Below are 19,592 nucleotides of genomic sequence, written 5' to 3'. Positions count from 1 at the left end.
CATAAAGAATAGAAAATATTTGGCCAAAAATAAAGTGAATAGAGGAAAATGGGCCAAAATCACAAAGAATAGAAAATATTTGGCCAAAAATACAGTGAATAGAGGAAAATGGGCCAAAATCATAAAGAATAGAAAATATTTGGCCAAAAATACAGTGAATAGAGGAAAATGGGCCAAAATCATAAAAAATAGAAAATAATTGGCCAAAAATATAGTAAATAGAGAAAAATAGGCCAAAATCATAAAGAATAGAGACAAGATTGCACACGCTGAAATGTCTGGCCTACTATACTGACCGTTGATTTTATGTTGATAGTCCTACATATAAAGTTTTACTACAAGTATCACATTAACATAAATTTTATGATCCAAGAAAATGAGATCAAGGTCAGATAAACCAAGGCGGAAAAACATCTACACCTTTAATACAATCATTCCATACACAGAATATAGATGACCTATTGCTTATAGTATAAAAGAAACAGACCAAACCAAGGAAATTCTATATTGACCAATTAACCATGAAAATGAAGTCAAAGTCAGATGAACCCTGCCAGACAGACATGTACACCTTAAAATCAGTCCATACATCAAATATAGTTGACTTATTGCTTAAAGTATCTAAGAAACAAAGTTAACCTGGAAAACTGAACATTGACCAATGAATCATGAAAATGAGGTGAAGGTCAGATGATACCTGCCAGACAGACAAATACACCTTATAATCATTCCATACACCAAATATAGTTGACCTATTGCTTAAAGTTTGAGAAAAACAGACCAAAACACAAAAACTTAACATAAGCAATGAACCATGAAAATGAGGTCAAGGTCAAATAAAACCTGCCAGACTGACATGTACATCGTAAAATATTTCCATACACCAAATATAGTTGACCTACTGTATACAGTATCAGAAAAACAGACAAAAACACAAAAACTTAACATTGAGCAATGAACTGTGAAAATGAGGTCAAGGTCAAATAAAACCTGCCAGACTGACATGTACATCTTAAAATATTTCCATTCACCAAATATAGTTGACCTATTGCATACAGTATTAGAAAAACAGACCAAAACACAAAAACTAAACTATTACTACTGAACCATGAAAATGAGGTCAAGGTCAGATGACACCTGCCAGTTGGACATGTACACCTTACAATCATTACATACACCAAATATATTAGACCTATTGCTTATAGTATCTGAGAAATGGACTTGACCACAAAAACTTAACCTTGTTCACTGATCCATGAAATGAGGTCGAGGTCAAGTGAAAACTGTCTGACAGACATGAGAACCTTGCAAGGTACGCACGTACCAAATATATTTATCCTATTACTCATACTAAGAAAGAAATTAACATTACAAAAAATCTTAACTTTTTTTCAAGTAGTCACTTAACCATGAAAATGAGGTCAAAGACAATGGACATATGACAGACGGAAACTTCATATCATGGGGCATCTATATACAAAGTATGAAGCATCCAGGTCTTCTACCTTCTGAAATATTAAGCTTTTAAGAAGTTAGTTAACGCCGCCGCCGCCGCCGGATCACTATCCCTATGTCAAGCTTTCTGCAACAAAAGTCACAGGCTCGACAAAAAATTGGCCAAAATCATAAAGAATGGAAAATAATGGGCTAAAAATAAAAAACATAGAATATAATGAGCCAAAAATATAAAGAATAGAGAAAACGGGCCAATAATTAAAGAAATCCGAAATGAAAAAAAAAAACATCAATACCCTGGTATACTGAGAAATAACAGATTTCAAAAAGTTAGGTTCATTACCAATAGGGTATTTTGAAATACGGCCGTATCTTCACCTCGAATTTATTCTGAGAACATACACACTTGTGCACATGGAAACGTTTTACGTGTATTCTATTTGTGGTTTCTTATTAGTTGAGTTTGACTGAAAGACCTTGCGCAGATCTTATATTGGCATTGTCGCAATTCTCCTGATACTAATTATTAAATAAAATGTTCCTTAACTTTTTATTTCTTGAGTTTACCATTTGTGTTGTTATACCTACACTATAACATATAAAAGCAATATAAGTAGTGAATGTATGACACATATAATCTTTAGGGGGTACTGTAATGACCTATATGACATAAAAGGATCAACACAGAATAGCCAAATTTATCTCAGGACAACTTTTGTTGAGGGAGTTGTGACCATAATCCCTTAATTATTTCCTAATTTATAAACGGGGAATTTTAAATGATTATATGTTATCAATCATGTCAGTACCGAAGCACTGATTAGAACTAATGTGTTGGACAGGGTTATTTTCACAGTTTTATAATATCGATCTAAATTATATTTGATGCAATGTTTCAAGGAACTTTTTTTTATGGTTTTGAAGGTACATCGGACAGCGGCAATAAGTATCACTTAACGAAGCAGACAATATTTATAATACTTATACATATACACTACCTTGTAACCAGCATTGGCATAGTTATACGCACGTCTGGCTTCACCCCATTCCCAAACATTATCCCAGGCATTACTGTAGACTCGTTGGTTCTGATACAGTTTTCTATCAAACGGCATACCATCTCCCGCATTAAACCCATCCTCCCATCCAGCCGTGTTAAGTCCGTGATTAAAAGTGATATTAGCTACTCGTTGTGTGAAATAGTTTTTTAATTCGTTTCTGATTGATTCAGCGTCTCCGGAAAAATTAAAATTAAGTTGGTTGCATTTTGTTGAATTTACCCATGCAGTTTTTGCAACCTCATCGCCTCCAAAATGATATATATCCAATGGATGGCCAACAGCAGAATGCATTACTTTTAATTCAGAAACAATTTTTTCAATAAAATCGTAAGTTGACTCAATGCAAGGATTTACTGCATTGTCATTGAAAATTTGTACCGATAAGAATTTAGATTCATTATCTGGATCTATCAATCTGTACTTCTCGGCTTCATTATTATTTGTATTGCTGTATTTTCGGTAACGTGCCTCCATAGCAATGATAGCTGCGCGTGCATGCCCTGGCATGTCTACTTCCGGAATTACTTCAATGTGGCGTTTTTTAGCGTAGCTTAAAATATCTTTGTAATCTTGAATGGAATAAAAACCTGAACCGGAAGTAGTGTTGTAAGGACCAGACCCTAACTGTGGTATCAAACAAACATCTTCGATTTCAGTATGACATCGTTTAGAGCCAACCTGAAAAGTCAGAATACAAAAACATAAGAAAGTTAGGGTCTTTCGCGTAATAATTTTGATAGAATTGAAATTAATGCAGATAGAAAATTTATTTTTGGAGATACGTTTTGCTAGTTCAAACAAGCTCATCCTCACCAAGAAATCAAATAGATCAATAGCTTGAACATGTTGAAAAGAACCAAATACTTAAATTGTCGGTTTACACGGAATGAGTTTTAGGGAAATCATTTTAAGACCTCTTCAATAAGAGATACAAAGCTGCAATAGGAGTGAAAAACTTGTTCTTAAGTTTAAATGATCTGGATTAAAATCTGCTGTAGGGAATGATACAAAAATATGTATCAAGTATACTGCTGGCTGCCAGGATGCTTAGCTTTTCTAGCGAACCGGTAAAACGATACTTGTATCAAGTATACTGCTGGCTGCCAGGATGCTAAGCTTTTCTAGCGAACCGGTAAAAGGATACATGTATCAAGTATACTGCTTGTTACCTGGAAATAAAGCTTTTCTAGCGAATCGGTAAAAGGATACCTGTATCAAGTATACTGCTGGCTGCCAGGATGTTAAGATTTTCTTAGCGAACCGATAAAATGATATCTGTCTCAAATATACTGCTGGCTGCCGGGAAGTTAAGCTTTTCTAGCGAACCGGTAACAGGATACATGTATCAAGTATACTGCTGGATACCTGGAAGTTAAGCTTTTCTAGCGAACCGGTAAAAGGATACATGTATCAAGTATACTGCTGGCTACCTGGAAGTTAAGCTTTTCTAGCGAACCGGTAAAAGGATACATGTATCAAGTATACTGCTGGCTAATTGGAAGTTAAGCTTTTCTAGCGAACCGGTAAAAGGATACATGTATCAAGTATACTGCTGGCTACCTGGAAGTTAAGCTTTTCTAGCGAACCGATGAAATGATATCTGTCTCAAGTATACTGCTTGCTGCCATGATGTTGATCTTTGCTAGCGACGGAGTTTTATTTTATATATATTTATGCATATAGGAAATTTGTTTTTCAAGATACATGTAGGTAGTTAAATAAAAACCTCTCTGATCCACCAATAAATCAGATAATTCTTAATCAATTTGAAATCAAACAGTTTATCAATATATAGAAATAGACCAAACACTTAAAAGGCCTTGTAAAGTTCACGAGAAATGTGATATCAGATACTCGTTGTGTGAAAGTAAAACATGGACATATGATCTGTATATTAATCAGATTGGGTTAACATAACATTTCTTTAAATTTCATTGAGGTTTGACATATAGGGATAACGACTCACAAATTCTAGAAAATATTTTTAAGTATTTGTTTCTCCGTTTCAATTAATTTTCTACAATCTTCCCAGGTGTTAATTCAATTCGTCGTACAATCATTATACATATGTTTGTTTTCTTCGTACAATCATTATACATATGTTTGTTTTCGTCGTACAATCATTATACATATGTTTGTTTTCGTCGTACAATCATTATACATATGTTTGTTTTCGTCGTACAATCATTATACATATGTTTGTTTTCTTCGTACAATCATTATACATATGTTTGTTTTCTTCGTACAATCATTATACATATGTTTGTTTTCTTCGTACAATCATTATACATATGTTTGTTTTCGTCGTACAATCATTATACATATGTTTGTTTTCAATTTCCTTTTCCCTTATCAAACAATTGACTGATGTATTTCATTTTGGTTGCATAACTTTTATTTGTTTAACTAATAACAAGAGTCTCATTAATTTGTGTAGTTTTATAAGACATAATTAATAATTCCATTTTAACTGATAAGTCGATTTAGTACGATATGGTGGTAGTATTATCAAGTGCACATGATTTAAACAGTAAACGATAGTCTGACGAAATCTAGCAAAGCCCATCTTAAAACAGTGACTGTGTTAGTTGCTACTGAGAAGACGAAACGTTGCTGAATGAGAGGAAAATAGGCTGAGCTGACGAGAAGGTGAAGTGTTTTCATTTTGAAGTCTGTCATTTCATGACCATTGAGTCGAAATAAACTGTCTGTATCACTAAAGAAAGCCTTTAATAGCAAGCAGGTCTGTCTCAAGTATAATGTTGGTAGCCGGGAGGATAAGCTTTGCTAGTCGAAATAGCTTTCAATTAATTTCTGTTTGTTACCTACACGATATTTAACTTTTGCTTGATCGGTCATGTATACTGTAACTTTTCCCCCAAGGTCATGTATACTGTAACTTTTGCTTGATCGGTCACGTATACTGTAACTTTTGCTTGATCGGTCATGTATACTGTAACTTTTCCCCAAAGGTCATGTATACTGTAACGTTTGCTTGATCGGTCATGTATACTGTAACTTTTGCTTGATCGGTCATTTATACTGTAACTTTTCCCCAAAGGTCATGTATACTGTAACTTTTCCCCCAAGGTCATGTATACTCTACTTTTTCCCCAAAGGTCATGTATACTGTAACTTTTCCCCCAAGGTCATGTATACTGTAACTTTTCCACCAAGGTCATGTATACTGTAACTTTTGCTTGATCGGTCATGTATACTGTAACTTTTGCTTGATCGGTCATGTATACTGTAACTTTTCCCCAAAGGTCATGTATACTGTAACTTTTCCCCAAAGGTCATGTATACTCTACTTTTTCCCCAAAGGTCATGTATACTGTAACTTTTCCACCAAGGTCATGTATACTGTAACTTTTTCCCTAAGGTCATGTATACTGTAACTTTTCTCCCAAGGTCATGTATACTGTAACTTTTCCACCAAGGTCATGTATACTGTAACTTTTCCCCTAAGGTCATGTATACTGTAACTTTTCCCCCAAGGTCATGTATACTGTAACTTTTGCTTGATCGGTCATGAATACTGTCACTTTCCCCCAAGGTCATGTTTACTGTAACTTTTCCCCAAAGGTCATGTATACTGTAACTTTCCCCCCAAGGTCATGTATACTGTAACTTTTCCCCCAAGGTCATGTATACTGTAACTTTTGCTTGATCGGTCATGTATACTGTAACTTTTCCCCAAAGGTCATGTATACTGTAACTTTTCCCCAAAGGTCATGTATACTGTAACTTTTCCTCCAAGGTCATGTATACTCTCACTTTTCCCCAAGGTCATGTATACTGTAACTTTTCCCCCAAGGTCATGCATGAATGTATACTGTAACTTTCCCCCCAAGGTCATGTATACTGTAACTTTCCCCCCAAGGTCATGTATACTGTAACATTTCCCCCAAGGTCATGTATACTGTAACTTTCTCCCCACACACTTAGTAATACATTATTTAAGGTGAAGGTTGTACAGCGGGTAATATTAAAGGTCAGTTGGGAATGCATTTACAGTGAAACAAGGATTAAACCAGCAAATTTAAAAAGAAAAAAAGAAAAAAAGGAAAAACAACCACAGGCTAACCTCTTCCTGAAACTCTAAATGATATATGTACATGTAGCCAAACTTTATTGCTATCAACCTTATATTAGATTAAATTAAACACACAGAGGTCACCATACACTTAAAGCAACAACCTAATGTGACTTATAGAAATAACAACTTAAATTGAGAATGGAAATGGGGAATATGTCAAAGAGACAACAACCCGACCAAAGAGCAGACAACAGCCGAAGACCACCAATGGGTCTTCAATGCAGCGAGAAAATTCCGCACCCGGAGGTGGTCCTCAGCTGGCCCCTAACTAAAATTGTGTGCTAGTTCAGTGAAAATGGACGTCACACTAAACTCCAAAACATATAAATGAACTAAAATTAAAAAACATACTAGACTAACAAAGGCAAGAGGCTCCTGACTTGGGACAGGCTCAAAAATGAGGCGGGGTTAAACATGTTTTGTGGGATCTCAACCCTCCTCCTATACCTCTAGCCAATGTAGAATAAAGAAACACATAGCAATACGCACAGTAAAACTCAGTTTATAGAAGTCCGAGTCCGATGTCAGAATAGGTAACAAAAGAAACTACTAGTAAGCAAAATAACAATACTCAAATTTAACAAAAACAATATGCAGTAAGACGTCACCAAACGTTATTTACACCGAACTAATGTGTCAAATGAAACTAAAAAGACACCCAGAGGTAACCATAGGTTATAAACACCAAACTGATGTGGCAAATTCAAATAGGGGTCACAATGTGTTAGAGACGCACGCAAAAACTTTTAGAGGCAAATTCAATCAAATATATAACCAAAGGTCACTTTACGCTAAAACAACAACCTTATGTTGCAACTAAAAGACACACAAAGGTTAAGATACGCCTAAACGCCAAACGTATGTTGCAAATTGAACTGAAAGGACACATAACTGTCACCATACGCTTTAAATGTCATACTTATGTGGCAAATTAAACGAAACAGACAACTAAGGGTCTCCATACGCTTCAAACACCAAACGTACGTGGCAAGTTAAATGAAACAGACAACAAGAGGTCTCCATACGCTTCAAAAACCAAACGTATGTGGCAAATTAAACTAAAGAGACACCAGCTGTCACAATACGCTGAAACGTCAAATGCAGGTTGCAAATTCAACCCAAAAGACACATATGTCTTCATACAAAATATTCAAAATATCTACGTTGATCTCAAGCAATTAAAAAACGATAATTGTAAATAACATAAATCGATTTTATAGAAATTTTCAAATTATTTGTCTTTTTTGTTCAATTTTCCTATTTAAAACTAAGATTTCTTTATAAACAGTCATATAATGATTGATTGATTAATGGTTGCTTAACGTCCAGTGGCACATATTTCACGCATGAGTAGAACGAAAACAAATAAACAATAAATACAATAGTAGTTCGTGTAATAGAGATATGGAAAATTAGGAATGCCACTGGAAAATAAGGATATATGGGATAGGGGCAAAAAGTTGACCTTGAACGAGGCCACGTATGGATCCCTCAAAGACTTGTTGAAAGGTTCTCTCTTTACACAAGGAATTGGGTTTTAAGTCACCATTCTGACCGGACGTGGCTGCCAAGTGTTACATCCCACACAGCCAAACGGAAGACCCACTTTGCAACAGTTTTACTGCTGGTTGGAAGAATGCCTCTTAAGTGACTATATGTCTATTACCTAGTCACCCTTGTTTGGGAAAAATGGGGGTGGGGTGTCGTTTAATGAGGTTCAGCTGTTATTTCACGTCCTTCAATTACCTTAAGTAAGTCACCATGATTGGCGGCAGTCAAGTATCAATACAGTGGAAAACATTAAATAAATCATTATATTAACGTTGGTTTATTACTAGTATTTTAGATCGGTAATGTATACTTACCTCAGTTAATTCTGGTAGACCGTCAATTTCAATTCTCCAACCTTCGTCGTCGGCCAGGTGAAGATGCAATTTGTTCAGTTTATACATTGCCATTGCATCCATCAATTTTTCCAGAACTTTCTTTGGAATAAAATTCCTTGCAACATCAATAAACATCCCTCTGAATTCAAAACGAGGCTCGTCTCTGATCTCCATCTGCGGTATACTGCGTCCATGTGACAAAAGACTAAGTAGAGACTGGACACCATATAACACACCCGCATTTGTCTTCCCATTGATGATTACTGATTTTTCTGACGGATTCACAGTTAAAGTATAGCCCTCAGCAGATAGTATGGTGTTGTTAATAGACAAATATATGTTGACTCCATTCGGCGAAGCAGTAGTACTAATATTAAAGCTATATTTATCTGCAAAATGCGTTTGTAAAACGTTATTAAGATGTAAAAAGAAGTAAGCATGTAATTGTTATTCTAAATTATATACAATACTTACACATTAATTAAGTTTCAATTTTGATAACTAGGAATACAACAACTCGAGAGTAAAACACACAACCATTCAAAACACACAGTCAATAGGAAAAAAGTACGAATAACTATATAAATGTAGGTACCTAACAAGTCAATCACACTGTTGTTATCATTGTATCAGAGCATTAAATTAAGTTAGATTTTGTCTACATTGTGTCAAAGCATGATTTTAAACATACAGTATCGGAGCATGTTTGTGTACAATTTTATCAGAGCATGAGAATTTTACACATTGCAACAAAGCATGCTATTTGAAAATATTGTGCCAGAGCAAGAGTTTGTATATATTGTATCAGAGGAAGCTATGTTTAACACATTGTGTCAGAGCATGATATTATGGATACATTTTGTAAGAGCATGAGTTTGGTACACATGTATAAGATCATGTATTTTGAACATATTTTATCAGAGCATGATATTAAGTACACATTGTTTCAGAGCATGAGATAGAGTACGCATTATTTCAGAGCATGCTTTATAGTACACATGTTGTCAGAGCATGATATTTTGGACAAAATTGTATTAGATCATGTGATTTTGAATACGTTGTATCAGAGCATGGTATTTAGTACTTTGTATCAGAGCATGGTATTTAGTACTTTGTGTCAGAGCATGGTATGTAGTACTTTGTGTCAGAGCATGATATTGTGGACACATTGTACTAGAGCATGATATCTAATACACATTGATTCAGAGCATGATAGTCAGAACTATGTGTCAGAGCATGATAGTGTGTACACATTGTACCAGAGCATGATATTTACTACACATTATGTCAAAGTATGATATTTAGATCACATTATGTCAGAGCATGATATTTAGTATATATTTTTTCAGAGCATGATATTTAGTACACATTATGTCAGAGCATGATATTTAGTACACATTGTGTCAGAGCATGAAATTGTGGACACATTGCATTTGAGCATGTGTTTTTAAACACGTTGTATCAGAGCATGATATTTAAAACACATTGTATCAGAGCATGATATTTAGTACTTTTTGTCAGAGCATGATATTTAGTACTTTGTGTCAGAGCATGATATTTAGTACTTTATGTCAGAGCATGATATTGTGGACACATTGTGTTAGAACATGAGGTTTAGTACACATAGAGTCAGAGCATGATATTTAGTACACATTATGTCAGAGCATGATATATAGTACACATTATATCAGAGCATGATATTAAGTACACATTATCTCAAACCATGATATTTAGTACATATTAAATCAGAGCATGAGATTGAGTAGGCATTGTTTCAGAGCATGCTATTTAGTACACATATTGTCAGAGCATGATATTTTGGACAAATTGCAATAGAGCATTCGATTTTGAATACGTTGTATCAGAGCATGGTATTTAGTACTTTGTATCAAAGCATGGTATTTAGTACTTTGTATCAGAGCATGCTATGTAGTACTTTGTGTCAGAGCATGATATTGTGGACACATTGTACCAGAGCATGATATCTTTTACACATTGATTCAGAGCATAATAGTCAGAACTATGTGTTAGAGCATGATATTGTGTACACATTGTACCAGAGCATGATATTTACTACACATTATGTCAAAGTATGATATTTAGAACACATTATGTCAGAGCATGATATTTAGTACACATTTTTTTCAGAGCATGGTATTTAGTACACATTATGTCAGAGCATGCTATTTAGTGCACATTATGTCAGAGCATGAAATTTTAGACACATTGCATTAGAGCATGAGTTTTTAAACCAATGAGACAGCTCTCAACCATTGTGTAAGAGCATGATTTAATACATATTGTGTAAGAGCATGATTTAAAACACATCGTGTAAGATCATGATTTTATACACATTGTGTAAGAGCATAATTTAATACACATTGTGTAAGAGCATGATTTAATACACATTGTGTTAGAGAATGATTTAATACACACTGTGTAAGAGCATGATTTAATACACATTGTATAAGAGAATGATTTAATGCACACTGTGTAAGGGTATGATTTAATACACAATTTGTTAGAGCATGATTTAATACATTTAATTATACTTCACGTAGAAATGCAATATTTTGATTGGCTTATACGAGGGTGTTAATTTACTCTATTCTATGGCAAATACTCTATTACCCTTCACGGAGACGCTTGATCAAGTGAGCGCTTTATTAAATACGACTCTATCCTATGGCAAATACTCTATTACCCTTCACGGAGACGCTTGATCAAGTGAGCGCTTTATTAAATACGACTCTATCCTATGGCAAATACTCTTTTACCCTTCACGGAGACGCTTGATCAAGTGTGCGCTTTATTGAATACGGATGGTTGTTATGTACAAGACGTCATAGTTTATTACTTTGAATTTGAAATTTAATCATCAGTAATAATAGAACATTCAGTATAACAAATTAAATAACACATATCTGAGAGGGTGATAGAGCAGACTGTTACCCCTCGAAAAGACATTGTCAACCTTGGCTTCGCCTCAGTTGACAATGTTTTCTCGGGGTAACAATCTGCTCTACCACCCTCTCAGCTATGTGTTATTTATATAGTGTTAGTGCACGATTTAATACATTGTGCAAGAGTATGGTTTTGTACATATTGTGTGAGAGCTTGATTGTGTTTACATTGTGAATAGAATAGAATAAGGAATTGTGTCAAGTAAGGAAAGTGGCGGTTGTTTTTCACTGGTTCCGATGATCGATAACGTTTGATTTTGTCAGTTGTTATGGACTTCTACCTTTTGAATTTACGTTGAAATTCGGTATTTTTTTGTAAGAGAATTTAATGGCATACATTGCAAACAAGCATCCTACCTTTAAGAAACGAAGCTTCATTGTCCAGTCCATTGTGTACGATTGTCACCTGTCCACTTATATCGAGCAGTTTGGTAGTGTCATGGTTAGTTATTTCTTTTGGAGTTGGTATGATCATTTTCATCTGGACATTAGGATTTGTTGTTTTATAACGTTGATAACGAGCCATGGGAGAATAAGGGTCATATCGATCTGCCTTCTTCCGCTTCCACTGTTTAGCGCTGGTAAACTCCCCAACAAATCCTTCCTTAGTACTATCGATAACACGTGCATTTAGCCCATCTGCTGTTATGTACCAGTTCGGTGGAATGTCTGTTTTAGACACAGCCCAATTGGCTGCATAAAAGGTAATTTCCCTCTCTCCATTATACGGTAATCCGATGAATCCGGTAGTAGGTGACATTGAAAAGAGACAGCCGTTTTCATGCCTCAATTTAAGATTGACATTCGGAAGAATATATCCCTCTGGCTTAGTATACAGACCATCTTCCGAAAGGATGTGCTTAGATTCTACTATGAAAAAACTGAAAAAATAAATTTTCCAGTTGAGTCCTGACAGAGACTTTGACGCGTTGTTGTTGAACGTCACTTTAAAGAGATGCCGACTTCCATCATCAAGATTCTCGACAACGTCAACTTTTATTTCCAACCCAGCAGCGATTGTATCTAAATCAGGTTGTGTTACTATCTGTGAATTTACATAACCTGAAATAGAAAAACAATAGAAATTCATTGTGATGAACGAAACACAAATCATTAGCCATCAATTCAGCCATTACTATTGTAGTTTCATCGAAGTTTAATCTATTACCCCGTTAGCACATACTTACAACTTCTCGTCCAATCAAATTGCTTATATTTGCCTTCTAATTTTCATAGTACATACTTTTTCCATGTACTAAGTAACTACGCATGAATGACCACAAGGGTAAGATTTCATTGTATCGTAATCAAGATATTAAAACAAAAATTGCTACTGGCTATTTTGAAATAAATGCTGTGTTACAAATTAAACTAAATAGTGTGTAACTAGTTTTCAAATTGTTTTTCAAACATCCTACTATTTAATCTTTGGATCTAAAAATGTTTTTGACGATTAAAAGTTTCTTTCATTTAAATAAAGAGTAACACATATGTTTTTTTTTATACCTTGATTAGAGTACAACGCCATCTGAAAATTGTAATCATTTATCTTCCATGCAATTACTTTGTACACAAAAAAGAGTGAACCATGAAACCTTGTGAAGGAAAATTACAGCAATTTGATATATTTCGTCATGAATTGATTGATTATTGGTTGCTTAATGTCCAGTGACAAATATTTCATGCATGTAAACTATCCACTAGACTACCTATGGGTACATACCAGGGCAGATCCAGTCATTTTTAAAAGGGGTTCCAACCCAAGATAAAAGGGGGGTCCAACTGTATGTCCTCATTCAAAAGCATTGATCATCACAAAAAGGGCGTTTTCCATCCCCCTCCTGAACTCCCCCTACCCCTTTTTGGATCCGCCAGTGCAAACTATCCATATGTGTAAAATTTATTATAGTTTTAGTTTTTAGGTGAAATTGAAAAAAATGTTTTCAAGATTGTAAAGCTTCCACTGCAATTTAATTATTGCCTGCTTTTGGTCAATTTATTTTGTCATCTTACCATGTGAAGAAGTACATGAATAGTAAAACACCGCTTTATGTCAATAAACATACTTACACCAGCAGCTACCATCTTTTCATTCTGGATTCAATATTTTACAATGATACTAGTGAGTAGATTTACAAAACTACGTACATGAGCTACACCTAGTCAGCCAAAACATATCAATAGACTAATTACAGGATTACTCAAGTTGTAAATATGTGCTAAATTGGATAGTGTATGGAAAGGTATATACTATGAAATTAAGAGCTCGGGGCAAGCCCCTCGCTCTAAATTTCATAGTATATACCTTTCCATACACTAACCGACACTTCTTGATAGTCCTAGGGCAGCCAGCCTTATCATGATTATTCTGTCAATAAATGTAACTGTAACCAGCGATGACTGATTATCTTGTTAACAAGTCATTAGTTTTATTCTTTGACATAGTAATATTCTACAAAAGTATAACACATTTATAGTAATCGTCAATTACACAGCGATCTTATGAACAAAGGGAGATTTGGAATAATCGTTAATGACACAACGATCTTATGAACAAAGGGAGATTTGGAGAAATCATCAATGACTCAGCGATCTTATGAACAAAGGGAGATTTGGAATAATCGTCAATAACACAGCGATCTTATGAACAAAGGGAGATTTGGAGTAATCGTGTATGACATAGCGATCGTATGACCAAACGGAGATTTGGAGTTATCGTCAATGACACAGAGATTGATTGAACAAACGGAGATTTGGAGTAATCGTCAATAACACAGCGATCTTATGAAGAAACGGAGATTTGGAGCAATCGTCAATGACACAGCGATCTTATGAACAAACAGAGATTTGGATTTATCGTCAACAACACTTTTTAGACCAGATTTAGATTTAGACCACAATTTAACTGATTGAAAGATCATATCTTTATCATATGAAAATCAAGCACAATCCCACCCATTAGGGGTTTAATATCATACCATCATAAAATATACGAGAAGAACATAACCCGTATAATGCCAACAACTGGTTTTAGAATAAATGTGTTTATTTCCGGTGCAAAGACCTTATGAGTGAATCAATATTAATTCCAAAAATGCCATCTTTAATGACATTACAACAGTATCGTTACTATATCCCTTCTGAATAAGTCTGTTTAAAGGTTTGAATACAGATATCAAGATCTAGGAAAAGGCAGTGTTCATTGTTAGTATTAGCTTTATTTAAAGTCAGCAGGATAAATCTCTTTAGCGTACATACTGAGGTCGTCATTATTGATAGCCAATATATCATCTATTATCTAAATGTATTATCCAATTTTTGTATCAGATTTTGTTTCGATGGGTCTTTACTGATTTTAGTCATAAATTGTAACTCGTAACAATACAGAAACAGGTCCGTAATAAATTGTCCACAGTTAGTCCCCATTGGAATTCCAATTAGATGTTTATTAGAGTAATTGTCCTTACTTTCTATCAAATTTACGTGCTAGCCCAGAGGGCGTGTGGTCATGGCTTCATTTGCAGTCTCGGTAACACTAAAGTTTTTACAATTGATATTTGCCGCCGCTTCACTATTAAGCAGGCGGCATCTTAAAGTAGCCCAGTACTGATCGGGTCGGAGCATATAATTGACCACCAAACTCTTTTATTATAATAGAATTGTGTTTCTTGTTATTTGAACATCATGTGTAATCATTATGCAAGGTATACAATGGCACTGATCTATAATTACAGGTAATGTATTATAAGAATTAATGATAGAAAAAAAAACATTCCTTAGTTAGTTTGAAAAAAAAACTATTTACATGTATGTATGCGATGCGAAATGAAACTTTTGACGGTTGTGAGTATGTATATATGATATATATATATATATAAAAAAATGAAAAAAATAACCTTCCATCCAAAACAATTGTACACAAAGAAATTATCTACATATAAATAACTGTGACAATTTTTATTTACCAGTTGTAAATTTTAAGCAGGATTACGGATTTCTAACTTTGAAATATTATTAAATGAAATGACATTTCATTATATTGATAATGAGTTTTCTGAATTCAAGATGAGGTTCAGTCATAATTTTCTTCAACATGACTTAAGTACACATAGACCCGGGATAAACGTCCCACGTCTTTCGTAAGGAAAGGAAACAGATAAAAATAAAAGATAAGAAATATTTCGGTTAAATCAACAAGACGATTTGCGACGGAAGTAAGGGATGACTAGGAATGATTGATTAGAGATAAACGCGTTATCATATACCTTATCTAAAGCCTGTACTTTAATGTGTAAAGTTTGACGTATATACTGACCACTCTGGCGACAATAGATAGACAGATAGAAAAAATGAATAAACAAATTAAAAATAATTATGAAAAAAAGGGTAAGGTTTCGTCTTATTTTCTTTGCCAATCGTAAATATAAGTTGAATTGCTAACTATTGCTCCCTAATAATACCCTGGTAAAGTATTTGGTAAGCAGTAAAATGATGAGTGATGGATGTAAAACCACATCACACGGTTCAACACATGCTTACATGAAGGTTAAGTTCATATTTCAGAAAGCCTTGAGATGACGTCACAGAGATAAATGCGACCAAGATTTCATACACGACCATTTTGTGTTAGAATATATAAGTTTTCGGTTAACAGGAAGTTGGTAGGCGGTATATCTGAAAATGAATCACACAATAGAACATGCTCACATGAACCATGATACTAAATTTAAAGAAGCTCAGATTTGTGATTTTTTAAAATATTGAACGAACGGACTGACGGTCGTAAAGCAGCCGTACAACCCATTTTTTTAGGAACCCCATTCTTTTAGGAGTGGTGTGATAATAATAATAGTGATTAAAAAAGACGGTAAGTGTTAAATCTTTTTATGATTAAGGATATTTTTGGTGATTGACATCCTTTTATATAAATTAAAACCTCTGAATTCCAGAAGGAATTCCATGACAATATCCGACAGACCCTTATTGTTCTTAGGTAAGACGACAAATACTTTTTTGTAGGTCTTGTTTTAACTCGTATTATGAAAATTGTCAATATCAATTTTAAAAGTATAACAATGAACCAATTGAATTCTGCACAGATGAATGCACCATGCATCACATCCGGGTAATTTGTGTATATTATAAACAATGAAGACCTTCAGGCTGAATTCTACCACTTGTTAGAACTTTTGTATAAGTTTCCCGATGACGGAAAATTAAATTATATCGATAAACTACGAGAGTGTATATGAGCATGAAACACTATGTGGATGAAATAAAGGTATACCAAGTCCAGAATTATGTTCCCTTGTGGCAAATAATTCTTGTATATTTTACAGAAAATGTTATTGTATTAAAAAAAAAGGCAATTAGGATGGATTTGATAAGTAAGTGGACCGGGTAGTTATCGGGAAACTTGAACTGCCACTAAAATTTTAGGGCAGAGTTAGTATTATCATATTTTTATCTTTCTCCCTCACAATGCACCAGATTTAACGAACAAACCTTACTCCGACTAACTATGTCTATGTATTTACAGATTGCAAGAAAACAAAAATATATATATATATATATATTATCTTCCTGAACATGCATGAAATATTTGCCACTGTACGTTAGGCAACCAACAACAAATCAATTAAAAACATATTTTGTTTTGAATATGTATTGTACTAATGACTCAAATGTTAATTTATAAAAATCTAAAATAGTACATTTTAGAACACAGTCTCTGTCTAGATTACAATTTCCGTATGTGTTCAATGGTCACAATATTGATATTGTTTCTCAATATACATATCTAGGTTTATTGAGCATTTAAGCTATGATACTAAAATAGCAAAAGCAGTTGCAAAAACTGCTAGTAGATCGTTTGGTTTGTTGATAACTTAATGTAAAGCTATCGGTGATTTTATATATTGCACATATATTATATTGTTTGATACCTTTAGATGGTCTGTTATAGATTATAGTGTCTGTACTTGAGTTGAAGAACCCGTGATTTTTCGTGCATGAATAGTGTACAAAATAGCGCCATGCGTTTTTTCATGGGTGTTGTAAAATATACACCTTATATGTCTTTGTATGGTGACATGGGGTGGTTGCCATGCAAAATCAAACAGTGGTCTAGATGTTTTTTAGAAATTGGACAAGATCGAATAAAATGAATGATGATAACATTAAATACAAAAGTGTATAAATGGGGTAACACATGTAGAAGAGTAAAAAATTGGCATTTTAGAGTGAAAAATAATGTTAAACAACTTGATGTAGAATATTTGTGTAATGACGCTATTCTAAGCAAGGTTTTAATTAAGAATATTGAAAATGTATCTTATGAAAAATATAAGGAAGAATGGTATGAAAAATCATATCAAATGATAAAAAAAAAAATATACATATGGGCTGTTAACTTAGTGTCTTTTTGTTGTGGGGATGTATAAGTACCCTTCTACGTCCACTCTATGTTTTTGTTACTTGTTTTTGCTTTGTATCTATATGATGAGTCAAGCCCTTTTCAACTGATTTTTATAGTTTGTTCATATGGTGTACTGTTATACCACTGTCCCAGGTTAGGGAGAGGGTTTGGCGCCCGCTAACATGTTTAACCCCGCCACATTATGTATGTGCCTGTCTCAAGTCAGGAGCCTTTAATTCAGTGGCTGTCGGTTGCTGTATATCATATTTGTTTTTCGTTCATTATTTTGTACATAAACCAGGCCGTTAGTTTTCTCGTTTGAATAGTTTTGCATTTGTCATTTCGGGGCCCTTTATAGCTGATTATGCGGTATGGGCTTTGCTCATTGTTGAAGGCCGTACGGTGACCTATATTTGTTAATTTCTGTGTCAGTTGGTCTCTTGTGGAGAGTTGTCACATTGGTAATCATATCACATTTTCTTATCTTTATGTTAAACATGTATAAGGTGTAGAAAACGATCTGACTTTTAATATACCTGGTAGATAAAAGGCCAATTTGAATTGAAACTTAGTGTGACGAAAATATGGATAGAGAAATAGAGTATGTTTTAATTGTACTGATGATGCTGAAGATGAAAAGCATGTTTTGTAAAACAGTCCTGTATATGCAGATATCCGTTATTTTTAATCATGCTTGTAATTAATGATGATGAGATTATTTACATATGGCTGATACTGACAAATTGATATTTCTTAAGTGTTATAAATGAAAATATAGTACGTTATACTGCCAAAATCTGCAATGAGATTTGAATAAAGCGAAATTGTATTTTATATTAACGATAGTTGACTTTATTTGTATTATACTAAATTGTTTTATAGTCTCTCATTACTCTTCATAGAGTGGCTGTTGTTGTTCACTTGTGTTTTATTATGCTTGTATATTTTACGTAACAAGTGGTGAGACTTTAATAGTATTTTTCTTAGTCTTGTCAACATTAAAAACAAACTTTAATGATTAATTATTGTTTTTTTTCTGGATAAAAGTCTGCACAATGTCCTTCTCCCCTAGGAGTTTTAGGTATGGTTGCCTTTCAAAATTAGGGATTTTCGTATTTTTCGAATTTTTAATGCTTGAAGTTATACAAAACGAGTTTATAGTATTATAATGTTACTATCCATCTTCCACGTTTGTTTACCTTTTCTTTCATCATAATGTTTCCCTCGCACTTGTGCTGTGCGGTTATCAAAGTTCTAACGAGAGGTCCCATTGTTCTTGTCACTGCATACGGAAAAGCTGTCGACGAATAATAGTACGGGAAGACACAAAATCAATTGTTTCTGTGAATTTGGAGAAGATAAAGGATTTTCGTTAAAAGAAAGTCACTGTACACGTGTTTTATAGTAGAAAATAGTCATTCAAGTGTATACAACATAAATTATTGAAGTGTTTTGTTTAAGTGTGGAGTATTATAAGAGTTTAATACGAGAGAGCAATCACTGTCAACTTACAATATACTAGAACACACCCGCGAAATCGCGGGCATTTAGAGCGTGGATGAAAGTATGTAAACTGTTAAAGGATGATTTTTTGTAAAAGATTTTATGACTGGAGAATTTCAAGAAAGGTATCAAAAGTCATATTTAGCCCTCCCACTTTTTTTCAAAGTCCGTTATTTTTTTGTTATCTGTTAATTTTAATAATTTTCG

At 34.0% G+C, this 19,592-nt stretch overlaps 1 protein-coding gene and 1 long non-coding RNA gene across 9 annotated transcripts in view; one reads left to right on the top strand and one right to left on the bottom strand.

Moving 5' to 3' along the window:
• The window catches only part of LOC127731726 (beta-hexosaminidase-like), a 130,091-nt gene that overhangs the window by 107,859 nt on the left and 2,640 nt on the right, over positions 1 to 19,592 (bottom strand). For both annotated transcript variants that reach the window (XM_052240567.1, XM_052240566.1), the window contains exons 2-4: positions 11,822 to 12,526; positions 8,481 to 8,890; positions 2,454 to 3,194 (exon numbers count right to left, since the gene is read on the bottom strand). In XM_052240567.1, coding sequence (XP_052096527.1) covers positions 2,454 to 3,194; positions 8,481 to 8,890; positions 11,822 to 12,526 — 1,856 coding nt within the window. The remainder of the gene's footprint in view (positions 1 to 2,453; positions 3,195 to 8,480; positions 8,891 to 11,821; positions 12,527 to 19,592) is intronic.
• On the top strand, positions 5,053 to 7,487 carry LOC127731738 (uncharacterized). Of its 7 annotated transcripts, none has more exons than XR_007995726.1 (5): positions 5,402 to 5,429; positions 5,578 to 5,606; positions 5,928 to 6,044; positions 6,131 to 6,333; positions 6,429 to 7,487. It is a non-coding gene; the product is annotated as an uncharacterized LOC127731738 (long non-coding RNA). The 7 variants fall into 7 exon arrangements; XR_007995727.1 differs by lacking the exon at positions 6,429 to 7,487 and adding an exon at positions 6,371 to 6,413; XR_007995725.1 differs by lacking the exons at positions 5,402 to 5,429; positions 6,429 to 7,487 and adding an exon at positions 5,053 to 5,399 and having other exon boundaries at positions 5,578 to 5,664; positions 5,986 to 6,044; positions 6,131 to 6,417.

The sequence above is a fragment of the Mytilus californianus genome, unplaced genomic scaffold (genome assembly GCF_021869535.1).
Source record: "Mytilus californianus isolate M0D057914Y unplaced genomic scaffold, xbMytCali1.0.p SCAF_20, whole genome shotgun sequence".
Taxonomy (NCBI): domain Eukaryota; kingdom Metazoa; phylum Mollusca; class Bivalvia; order Mytilida; family Mytilidae; genus Mytilus; species Mytilus californianus.
The sequence above is the reverse complement of the archived record's forward strand: the minus strand, read 5'-3'. Positions and strand labels throughout refer to the sequence as shown.